The sequence below is a fragment of the Polistes canadensis genome, unplaced genomic scaffold (assembly GCF_001313835.1).
Source record: "Polistes canadensis isolate GaletaPanama2010 unplaced genomic scaffold, ASM131383v1 scaffold_645, whole genome shotgun sequence".
Taxonomy (NCBI): domain Eukaryota; kingdom Metazoa; phylum Arthropoda; class Insecta; order Hymenoptera; family Vespidae; genus Polistes; species Polistes canadensis.
Genome location: NW_014570192.1, coordinates 1 through 12,401, shown reverse-complemented (window position 1 = coordinate 12,401; position 12,401 = coordinate 1). Strand labels below are relative to the sequence as shown.

The 12,401-nt window shown below is 42.9% G+C and overlaps 2 protein-coding genes across 2 annotated transcripts; one reads left to right on the top strand and one right to left on the bottom strand.

Moving 5' to 3' along the window:
* Nucleotides 1-1,156: 1,156 nt before the first annotated feature.
* On the bottom strand, nt 1,157-2,920 carry LOC106792768. Its single transcript, XM_014759281.1, has 3 exons — nt 2,467-2,920; nt 1,417-1,506; nt 1,157-1,335 (listed from the first exon to the last, which is right to left on the bottom strand). The coding sequence occupies exons 1-3, from the start codon at nt 2,918-2,920 to the stop codon at nt 1,157-1,159; spliced, it is 723 nt and encodes a 240-aa protein (XP_014614767.1).
* A 3,800-nt stretch (nt 2,921-6,720) lies between these two features.
* On the top strand, nt 6,721-9,679 carry LOC106792767 (Y' element ATP-dependent helicase YJL225C-like; the record flags this gene model as incomplete). The annotated part of the gene is made up of 7 exons (XM_014759280.1): nt 6,721-6,725; nt 6,855-7,075; nt 7,143-7,257; nt 7,806-7,967; nt 8,886-8,926; nt 9,017-9,255; nt 9,509-9,679. Coding segments are annotated over exons 1-7 (954 nt in total), but the record flags the coding sequence as incomplete, so codon positions are not given.
* Between the last annotated feature and the right edge of the window lie 2,722 nt (nt 9,680-12,401).

Genomic DNA, 12,401 nt, shown 5'->3' with positions numbered 1-12,401 from the left:
AAGTGGAATTTGCTTTAAAATAGTAAAAAAAAAATTAAAAAAAATGTAAGTATTTTTACATTTGCAGTTGCAGGTGCAGTTGCAGATTGAGCTGCATTTGCAGTTAAAAAGCTAGAAAAATATCTTTTGTAAAAAAAATGTAGTTTTAGTTGCTATTGCAGTTCCTGTAGCTTGTGCAGTAGCATTATTATTAATTTATATTTTTTTTACATTTAAACTGCTACTGCTACTAAACCTGCATATGCTACTAAAACTGCTACTGCATTCTTTTGAATTTTTGTTTGTTTTATTTTTTAAATGCAAATGCAACCACTAACTATTATTGCAACGGCAAATGCAACTACAACTGTAGGTGCACATGCTACTGCAATTGCATCTTCAACTGCCACTGTAACTGCACATGCCACTGCAAATGTTTCTTGTACTGCAACTGCACATGCAAATTTAACTGCAACAGAAACTGCATGGGCAACTGAAGCGGTAACTAGACATACAACTGCAAAAGAATTTTCAGATGCTACTAAAACTGCAACTACATTCTTTTAAATTTTTTATTGAATTTTTTTTAAGAGCAAATGCAACTGCTAATTGTTATGGCAACAACACATTAAACTACAACTGTATCTGCCCATGCTACTGTTACTGCAAATTCAACGGCAACTAGAACAGCATAATCAATTGCAACTGCAAATGCAACTAAAACAGACACTGACCCCTCAAAGGCCACAGCAACTGCTATTGTATTTATTTTTAACTTTTAATTTTTTTACGTTTTTTCTGCAAATGCAACTTCATCTGCAACTTCATCTGCAACTGCACATGCAGCTGCAAATGTAAAAGAACTTATATTTTTTTTATATTTTTTTTACTTTTTAACAGCAAATTCCACTGACACTGAAACTAAACATTTCACTACAATTGCAACTAAACCAGCAAATACAACTGCAACTACTACTGCACAAGCTGTTGCCACTGAAAATGCATATTTTATTTTATTTTTTATTTTGTTTACTTTAAAAAACAAATGCAACTGCAACTGCAACTGCACATGTCAATGCTAAGACACCTGACAACTCAACAGCCCGTACAACGGCAAATGCAACTTCACATGCTACTGAAACTGCAACTGTATTCTTTTTAAATTTTATATTTTTTTTTACATTTTAAAAGCAAATCCATATGTAACTGCTGTGGCAAGGGCACATGTAATTGCAAATGTAGCTGCACATGTCACTGCAACTGAAACTTTAACTTTAACTGCAATTTGCACACAAACTGCAAATACAACTGCAACTGCTACTTTACAAGCTACAGCAACTATACATGCTACTGATACTGCAACCGCATTCTTTGTTATTTTAAATTTTTTTAACATATTATTAGCAAAAGCAACTGCAACTGCAACTGCAACTCAACCTGCACAGGCTATTGTAACTGCAAGTTCAACTGCAGCTGTAACTGCACATGCTGATGCAGTTGCAAATGCACCTGCACAGGCTACTGCCACTGCAATTGCAATTTTTTTAATTTATATTTTTTTAAAATTTTGTCATTAAATGGAACTGCAAATACAATTGCATCTGCACATGCTACCCTAAGTGTAGCTGTTACTGCAACTGCAACTGCATATGCAACTGTACCTGCACAGGCTACTGCAACTGCAACTGAAACTTCACATGCTACAGCACATTTAACTGCTACTGCATTTTGGATTGAACATGCAACTGCAACTGCAACTGCACCTGCCAAGGCTTCTTTTTTTTTTTTTTTTTCGTTAGGGGGAAAAACCTGCCAAAGGCGCCCTGGGCCCGGTACCCAGGGGAGTGTCAGATTTTTACCGGTTAAAAAACCCACCTGAATCCAGTAATACCATGCAAAGAAGGAGGCGGGCGCAACACACGGTTCGTGCATACCATACCAGATGCCTCCTCCCCTAACCAGCCTGGCCGGAATTCGCCATGCTCTCGACACTCACTCTCACACATCACTCCTGCATCAGATCGCACTCAACAGGGACATTCCCTCTGGAGACGCTGACGCCACGTATACTGAGGCGCACTTGACAGTTGGGTTTTATCCCTCTTGGAGGCGCAGCTTAACCAAAACCATATCAATACTAGGCCCAGCCATCGGTCCTATGACGTGCAGGCTAGGCTTATCCACCCATGCTTTTATTCACTCTATAAGGGGGGAAAGCGGCGCACAGGACTCGGCCATTCGCCGCCTAGGCCACCCGAAGTCTCGCTCGAGGTGGCTGCCTAGGTACAAAACCCCTCTGCGGCCCCGCACGCATCCTTCTCACATTCATCCATTCTCTGTCCCTCTCATCTTTTTCCTTTTTTCTCATCACCAGTTTCGCAAATGTCTGGAATGCGAAATTCAGCGATGCTCTGACTATGCCGGGATGGGAGAGCGGCACTCTCCCTAACTTCCAAACCAGAGCATTCCTCTCACCCGTCCACTCACAGCAGACGATCAGGGTGTGATCTGCGTCGTCCTCATCAACCCCGCAATAAAAACATCGCGGAGATGCAGCTCTACATATTCTATATAGGTACGCCGGAAAACAGCCATGACCGGTCATCAGCTGAGTGGTGTGAAAGGTCGTGCCGATAGAGAACAGCCTCTCAGCCCACTCAACCAACTTATCAGCAATGGCTGCCCTCACGCGAACCCCCGTCTCCCCAGGAACACAAACCAGACCTAACTTCTCTTCCCTCCATGCAACAACCGCACCCCATCTCGCGAAGAAACCAAACGCCGCCGTGATGCCCGGAAGGACTGGTCCTTCTGCACCCCTAAGGGCCGCATAAGCCTCCGCCAGCCGTGGCGCAAGATGATCAAGGGGAATGACCCCCGCAACTATCATTGCCGCATGAAAGTAAGCCGCTCTGTAAGCACAGCACACCCTGATCGCCATCTTCCTTTGGAAGGCACGCGCACTCCGCTTTATTCTGGAATCCTCGACAACAGCGCGCCACTACACCGGAGCTCCATAAAGAAGAACCGAGTGGATCACGCTGCTGTAGAAGCGCCGCTTCTTTTCCCTCGGTCCATGGAGGTTCGGAAGGAGCCTCCCAAATGACCGATGGATCCCCTCCGCCTGAGGGGTCAAGGCCTTAAAGTAGGGCCTTAACGTTAGGCCAGAGTCTAACACTACTCCCAAATATTTGACACTGGGTTTCAGGCTAACACGAGACCCGCTAATCCTAATGCTAGGGGGCTGGGCACTCTTGCGTCTGCAGAGGGCCGAGGCAGGGAAGGCCATTGCTTCCGTTTTGTGCGGCGCTACCTTGAGGCCAAGCCCCTCAATCGCACCCACAAGCACTTCGAGGTCTCGCTCTGCATTCGCAATCGCTCGAAACAGGTCCCGCCTTACCGCCAAAAGGCGTCATCTGCGTAACGGACAACACAGGAGCCCGCCGGAAGCGCGACACGGAGGACACTGTCCTATGCGATGTTTCACAGTGTCGGTCCCAGCACTGACCCCTGCGGCACCCCACACGTCACTCGCCGTTCAATTACCCGACCCGGTCTTCCCACAAACACCAAAGACTTTTTATGTAGTTCACCATATACGTAGGGAGGCCCTTGTCTTCAAACGCCCTAAATATGGTGACCCACGGAAGCGAGTTGAACGCGTGGCTTTTGTCCAATGACACAAGAATCCCAACTCGCTCACCGTCCACACAGTCCTGACTGATGTCTCTAACAACCAAGATGTCGCCCACTGTCGAGCGACCAACCCGAAAGCCGTGTTGAGCCGGCGAGAGTAGACCCCCTCCCTTCAGGCACTTGTTAATTCTAAAGACGATGGTCTGCCCACCTCGTCGAGCAGACAAATCGGCCTGTATGAACCAGGCAAGTCCGGCCTTGCTTCTTGTTTCTTCTTGATGAGGACCAGCCTAGCCCTCTTCCAGGCCCTTGGGAAGCTGCTGATCCTCATACACTCCGTAAACAGTTCCGCCAGGCCACGCCCACAGTGTGCAGCCGCCATCCTCACTAACGCGCCCGGGACGCCGTCCGGCCCCGGAGCTTTTCCAGCGTTGATCTTCTTGGCTGCAGCAAGCACTTCTCCTGTCGTAACTGCAGCCCCGTCCATTTGCATACCTTACCCTCCTGCTGAACCGTCCCGGTCCACCAGAGGGAAGAGAACCCCCAACACACGGCAAAGCACGTCCGGTTCCAGTACCTCGGTAACCGGTGCCGCGTACGGCCTCAGCTTTCCCATAACAAGTCGGTAGGGTCTGCCCTACGGATCCGACTCTAGCGTAGCCAGGAAATCCCGCTTGGGATTCTTGGCCTTCTTGATGGCCCGTTTCAGATTCTTTCTCGCAGTCCTCAAGGCATCCAGGCAGAGCTCCATCCTTTCTTGGTTCCCTCTGCGTCTGGACCTCAAGTAGCGTCTTTTTGCCGCAGTAGTCGCCGCCCTGGGAGCTGTCAGTTCTTGCGACCACCAGGACACCTTCCTTCTTCCGTCCTTCTTGCCGATTATTTTCGGCATAGCCATGTCACAGGCACCCTTTAATGTTTCGCGCACTTACTTCACTAGCACTCAGAAACAATCAGCGTTCCCCGATATGAGAGCAGCAGCAAGAACGTCATTGCCAACGGCCCTCAAATTTCACCGAGGGAAAGTCTTATACTGTGAGCGTAAACTTCGGACATCTGTAGCCTCATGCCTGTATTTAAATAGGACATAACAACGGTACGAAAGGGACTCTGCCTCATCTACTCTCTATTCCGTTAAGCAGACACTAGCAGCTGGTGAACCCCGCGTAAGGTCGATAACGCTCGACCCTTTGCGGTCGAACGCACGTGGGGCGGCCAACCCGATTGGAACCCTGACGCAGTTCTTGGCAACATGGTCTGGTCGCCCACACCTATAACACAGGCTTGCCCTGTCAACCGCACTCGGGCATCCTGCTGCGACATGTCCCCTGGCCAGGCAACAGTGGCACTGTAGCGGTCGCTGCCAGAGGTTGACGACCCTAGCCGTGCACCAGATGAAGCTGATCCTACCCTTATTCAGGGCCGTCTGAATCGTCGCCAGCGGAGTAGTGAAAACAGTCTCCCCTAGTTGTCCCCTCCCGGCCCTTATCTCTCCAACCCCGATGTGGTTAGGGTTTACGCCCCCTTCAGTTCCAATTGGGTATTCCTAACAATTTAGTCCCGGATCCATCCCCACAAGTTTAACTGTCCCCATCGTTTGCAGCTTGGAGACCTTCGCGTCTAGAACCGTTTTTTTAGGAGCCTTGGCAACCTGGTCCGCTTTGGCGGCCGCCTCCTTGCTCTTGATGCTCCAGATAAAGGTTCCAGTGAGTCCCCTTTCGGACAGTCATCGTTTCCAGGCCCAGCTCCTTTAGATTGATGCACTCCCTCGCTTTGACGAGAGCATCCCGGTAGGTGGCTGCCTCCTTGCATACAAGAAAGACCGCCGCAGTCTCTCTGACCCTCCCCTTGCGGTTCCTCTTCCGCGTTTTCTTCCTGGGTTTCTTCTTGCCCATTCTATTGTCCTCGGCCGTATCCGTTGGTTCCATCCAAGTTGCCCAGGGTCTGTTGCGCCGCCGCTGTCCAGAACTGCAATCGCCTCTTCTTCCGACCAACAACCTTTACGAACCCGTCCCTAGAAGCTGGGGGGACCGAGGTCGGAACATGCTGGTCAGGCATGCGTGCAATGTTGGGTGGAGGATGTTCCAGCACTCCCCCCGGCGGTTGTCTTCAGTGCAGTCTTCTCTTCAGGCCGCCGGCCAGGGTTGTCCAAGGCGCGTACAGCACTCTACAACTCCCTATTGGACTACTGTATCACCTCCATTCCCTTGGTCAGCTCTCTCAGCACCGCAATTACGCTGCTAATTTCCGTGTTCGAGCTGGATCTGGCGGCATCCAGCTTCTCGTCGATGGCCGCTGTCTTCCTGCTCTCTTTTGGCTCAAGGCCATAACCTCACCCTGAACACTGGCAATGGTGGCCTCCTTCTTTTTAAGCTCCCTCCTGAGCTTTTCATATTTCTCTTCTATGCTCTTCTTCTGGGCCTACATCATGCTCACTTCGGCCCTCAGCTGACTCACCGTCTCCGTGTTAGAGGAGGACGCGCCCGAGAGTCTCCCTAACCGGGCGTCTATCTCATCCGCTATCCTCAAGGCCCCTATAATGTTTCTTTTTATGCGGCCAGACACTTCCTCCTTCAGGTTAGAGGACCGCGCCCGCTCCGCTTCCACTCCCATCAAAAGCTCCCTCAGCTTGACAGTTAGCTTCCCAGACTTCAAGGATGATGATGAGGAGCTGCTTCCTGCTTCCTTCCCAGGGATGACAAACTCCTTCCTCGGTGGGTCCGTTTCGACGATCATGCAGTCTTCTTCTTTCTCCGAAGACTCAACCCTCGGCCTTACCCTTTTTCCGCTCCTCGTCGAAAATGGTGAGCAGGAGCCAGATATCCTTAGAGCCTTGACAGCTCTAGCAGCTCGTTGCCATTCCTCCAGTCCGTCCATCCTTCCTGCAGCATTAATTCGTCTACAAGCCAGGTTGCCTACCTGGGAACAACTTCCCGGTGCATTGACCAGAGCCAGGGCCGGGTTGCCTACTCCTGACTCTTGACAGTCGTCTGATGTCGACGGAGGGTGGCCTGTCCTACCATCACCAAACACCGCCGTGGTGTGGGTATCCCTCCCACACCGATTTTTCGCTGAAGTTGTACTCTTCGTATCTGATTATCTGTAAATATGGGGTACAGTGCCCCAGCGGAAAGGAAGGAAGTCCGAGAAAAGAAAGAATAGAGAAAGATGGGACAGAAAGCGCTAAAGATAGGAATAGCTATACGAGATTATTCACACTCCAAACATACCTTACCTTGTAGTCGCCTCTTACGACAAGCAGGGAATACTGTGGGAGAACTCTATTACCCCCTGCCAACTGGGAGGGCACCTGCTAAGGCTACTGCAACTGCAACTGTAGCTGCAACTGCACCTGCACAGGCTACTGCTACTGCAAGTTTAACTGCATTTAAATATGCAGATGCTGATGCAACTGGAAATGCACTTGCACAGGCTACTGCAACTGCAATTGCATTTTTTTCAAGTTTTGACATCAAATGCAACTGCATATGCACATGTTACTTCCACTGCAATTTTAACTTCATTTGCAGCTGTACGTGCAAATGCGACTGCAACTGCTACAGCAAAGGAAACTAACACAGCAACAGCACATGCAACTGCAAATGCAACTTCACATGCTACTGAAACTGATACTGCATTCTTTTTGTATGTTATATTCTTTTTACTTTTTTAAAAAATGCAACTGCAACTGCTATTAAAACCCCACATGCAACTACAACTGCAACAGTTACTGCAACTGCATTTTTTTTCTAATGTATATTATTCTAGCTTTTTAACTGCAAATGCAAATGCAACAGCATTTTTTCTTAATACATACATTTTTAGCATTTTAAATGCCAATGCAATTTTCACTGCAACGGCACATGCAACTAGAATTGGACATTCTGACCAAACTGCAACTGCACATGCTACTGCAACTGCAATTGCATTAAAAAAAAGTTATTTTTTTCACGTTTTAACTGCAAGTGCCACTGCTACTTCAACTGCAAATAGAAATGCCACTGCCCCTGCGACTGCAACTGCAACTGTATTTTTTTTTATTTACTTTACTAGCTTTCCCACAGCAAACGCAAATGCAATTGCAACTACACCTGCCATTGAATATGCAACTGCAACTGCATCTGCATTTTTTTTTATTTACTTTTTTTTCACGTTTTACATGAGAGTGAGACTGCATCTTTAACTTCAAATAGAAATGAAACTGCAACTGCAACTGCTAATTCAATGGACTCTGCAACTGCACACGCAACTGTAAATTTAACTTTACATGCTTCAGAAACTGCAACTGCACACGCAACTGTAAATTTAACTTTACATGCTTCAGAAACTGCAACTGCATTTTTCCAAAAATTTATGTAAGAGACGGTAAGCGTCGCCGTCTTATCTTTTAGGTCTGTCGACAATGACGCTGGTTTGTTAGCATAAGGCGATAGGAATTTGTTAGATTTTGAGTAACCGGCTACAACGGACGAAATAAATGACGGTTTGGATGCGACGAATGAATGCACGAGCGACAAAAGGCAGTGAGTGTTGAGCGATGTAAGAGAGAGGTTCTGCGTTTTGTAATAGAGATTAGAATAAAACTGTTTTTCCCATTAAAAATCCTACATTTATTATTTTTTTATTTCTCAAAAGCAAATGCAACTGCAACTGAAATGCATCTGAACATGCAACTGCAAGTGCAACTGCATTTCTTTTATCTTTATATTTTTGTAACTTTTTATTAGCAAAGGCTACTGAAACTGAAACTTAACCTGCAAAGGCTACTGGTTCTGCAATTTCACTTTTATTAAATTCTATTGTTTTCCTGTTAAACTGCAAGTTTCACTGCAACTGCAACTGCAGATGCAAATGCCACTGCCACTGCATTTTTTTAAACTTTTTAATTAGAATTGCAACTGAAACTAGACCTGCATATGCTACTGCAACTGCAACTGCACTTGAACATGCGAATGCAATGCAACTGCGACTGCCACTAAATTTTATTTAAATTATAAATTTTTCTTGCATTTTAACTGCAACTGCAACTGCAACAGCACATGCAATTGCAACTGTAACAAGATTTTTTTTTAAATATTACATTTTTTTTACTCTTTAAAAACAAATGCAACTGAAACAGTTATTGCAACAGCACATATTGATGCTACTTTATCTGCACATGCTACTGCAACTGCAAATTTAACTGCAACTGAACAGCACATACACTTGCAAATGCTAATGCAACTGTATCTGAATTTTTTATATTTATAAATTTTTTACGTTTAAACTGTAAGTAAAACTGCAACTGCAACTGCACATGGACATATAACTGCAAGTGCAACTGCAACTAAAACTGCATCTTTAAATGCAAATGAAGCTGTATCTGCATTTCTTTTTAATTTTTCTAATTTTTACTTTTAAATAGCAAAAGAAACTGCAAAGGCTATAGCAACGAAACATGCAACTGCAATTGTAAGTGCATATGCAACTGTATATGCTACTGCAACTGCACCTGCTACTGTAACTATGAATGCAACTGACACTGCAACTGCCAATGCAACTTATACTGCAACTGCCAATGCAACTGACACTGCAATTGCACATGTAACTACACATTTACCTGTTACAGTAACTGCACTTGCAAAGGCTTCTGCAACTGCAATTGTAACTGTGCGCGCCACTGCAACTGCTATCTAAACTGAACCTGAAACTGCACATGCAACTGCAAGTGCAACTGAAAATAAATCTGCATCTTCACATGATAATAGAACTGTAACTGCATTTCTTATTATTTTTTCTTTTTAATTAATTTTTAATAGCAAATGAAACTTCAACTGCAACTGCTACTGAACATGCTATTGAAACTGCAACTGAATTTTATTTCCAAATACTATATTTTTTTTACACTTAAAAAGAGTATGCAAATGCAACTGCTAATGCAACAGCACATGCTGATGCAACTGCAACTGCAAATGTTATTGCAACTCTAAATTTAACTGCAACTGCAACTGCACATGCAACTGAAACTATAACTTCACATGCTACTGCAACTGCAAATTCAACAGCAACTGCCACTCATCATGCAATTGTACATTGAATTGCTGCTGTAACTTCGCCTGTACAGGCTCCAGTAACTGCAATTGCATTAAAAATAATTTTTTTTTCGTTTTAACTGCAAGTGCAACTGCTACTGCAACTGCAGATGGAAATGCAATTGCTACTGCGACTGTAACAGCAACGGCGACTGCGACTGCAACTGCCACTGGAACTGCACATGCAGATGCAACTGCAGCTGTGATTGCAACTGCATATTTTTTTATTACTTAAACTTTAAATAGAAATAAAACTGCAACTGCAATTAGTTATGCAATTGACTCAGCAACTGCACACGCAACTGTAAATTTAACTTTACATGCTACCAAAACTGCAACTGCATTTTTTTTAAATTTTATTTTTTTTTTTTTATTAATATTATGTGCATTCGCACATGCAACTGCAAGTGCAACTGCATTTCTTTTATCTTTATATTTTTGTAACTTTTTAATAGCAAAGGCTACTAAAACTGCAACTTCACCTGCAAAGGTTACTGGTTCCGCAATTGCATTTTTATTAAATTCTATCTTTTTCCTGTGTAACTTCAAGTGCTAGTGCAACTGCAACTGCAACTGCATTTTTTTAACTTTAAAACTTTTAATACAAGAGAAAAGGTTTTACAAAAAATAAAGAATATTATTTTAGGAGCATAGGGTTTCACTCCTTCGATAAAAACAATTAGATTATCGATAGCTACCAGGCTATCGCGCGTACGGTATTTTAATCGCTATTCCTTGACTTTGCAGAATAGCTATTTTGTCAGTTACTCATACTATAATTTACTCTAATCGCTCGATTGTCCACATTCTAAATCTACAATTAGATTAGTAACTCGTAAAAAAATTTCAGGAAAGCGCTTACCGAAAAATATAGTCTTAAAGAACATAAATTTTTCCAACGGTCAAACAAACGCTCGTGATAGTCAAGACAAGCTATTGATTTTTTTCAAAAAAAAAAAAAAATAAAATAAGTTAGAAATATTTGAAAATCAGCTGTATGTTTATTATAGGAAAAATCAAGAAGCTACATTATGATAAAGTAACGATGTATACAAAAAATTCTAATTGCAATTTCCAAAACGGTCATTTGACCGCACATAGTAGGATTATTGTTAAAAACGATCGTTTTTCGTTGAAAAAGAAATAATTTCTAACAACAAAGTCATTAAACTAGTAGAAACTCAACGATTTTTATCTATTAAGGACTGTTATTGTCAGACCATCAAAGAATCGTAACATTTTTTTGTTATTGAAATTTATATTCGTAGGTATACACTGTGAAGCTTTTACGTAAGCGTTTGAAAACTTAGCATTAAACAACATTTTTTTAAAGATCTAATAATTTGCTACTACGAACAGATCCGGAAGCAAGAATAAAAATATATGCAATTCGATATGGAAATGTTTTTAGACGGTGAAAGACGAACTATGAGACACTAAACAAATTTAATTTTGTGTTAACAATGATCGTTATCAGTCGAAATGAAATTGAATTCTACACGTAATGTAAACAAAAATAGTAGAAATTGGACGATTTTGTATTTTTTAGGACTGCTGTGGTCATACCATCAACGATATCCACATTTTTTTAGGTCTTAAAATTCATATAAAGAAGTTTACGCTTTAAGGCTTAAACAAAAAAGTTTAAAAACTTTCTTTATTTGCACTTCTTTAGAGATATTATACTATTCCAATACGAACAGGTCCGAAAAGCAGCTAAAAATTCTTTCAAATATATACACAAATGTTCAAGGACAGTGAAAAAAGTTATTTTAGACACTAAACAGATTGAAACTCGGATTATCAACGATCTTTTTTTTGTCGTAAAAGAATTGAGTTCTGCACGTAAAGTAAACAAAAATAATTAAAATTGAGCGATTTTTTCTCTTTCTGGGACTGTCTAAAGTCGGACCATCAACTATAACAACTCTTTTTTTCTGTCTTATAATTCCTATTCGTGTGTAAACTCTTCATGGCTTAAACGCTAACGTTTTAAAACTTCTCCTGATTAACTCTTCTTCAGAGATCCTATAGTTTGCAACTACGTACAGGTCCGTAAGGCAGCTAAAAATTCTTTTAAATGTTTTGAGAAATTGTCATTTACGGTAAAAAAATGTGCAATTAGAAACTAAACAGATTAGATTTTGGGTTAACAACGATCGATTTTCGATGAAGAAGAATTAAATTCTACACAGATAGTAAGCAAAAATAGTTAATATTTAACGATTTTTTTTCTTTCTAAAACTGCTGAGGTCGGGTTATCAATGATATCATCTTTTTCCGTTAGGTCTTATAATTTTAATTCGTAAGTATATGCCTTAACGCTCAACGCCAACATTTCAAAATTTTTTTTCATTAGCACTGTTGAGTTATGTACATTGCATATTGCTAGGCTCAGTGTATGTGCTGTAGCATACGAGCACGTATAGGCGTACTATTGTCCGACGCATACATGTAAGTCTTCCCTCTCTAGTCCATGTAAGAATGGTGTATAAGGGACAGCGTGTGGCGTGCTCTATTAACCAAATAATAGCATAGGGAAATTATAGGTTTTACGTAGGCGGATAACAAGAATTAATATCACTCGTGTAACAAATAACAACGATATATTTTAACAACGTTGGAATAACAAATCTTTCCAACGGGTACATGTGTCTTTTTTTCTCTCCATCCGCTCTCCTTTGTTCCTAACTCCTCTGCCCGCTCCCTAGTCCCTTT

What these genes read in the sequence shown, in the direction of transcription:
- LOC106792768 (XM_014759281.1), bottom strand. Translation starts at nt 2,920, where the DNA reads ATGGCGATCAGGGTGTGCTGTGCTTACAGAGCGGCTTACTTTCATGCG. An exon ending in TCACACCCTGATCGTCTGCT is followed by an intron (nt 1,507 to 2,466) that starts GTGAGTGGACGG and finishes TTGCAATTGCAG; the next exon opens with TGGCAGTAGCCTGTGCAGGT. An exon ending in AGTTACAATAGCCTGTGCAG is followed by an intron (nt 1,336 to 1,416) that starts GTTGAGTTGCAG and finishes ATGCGGTTGCAG; the next exon opens with TATCAGTAGCATGTATAGTT.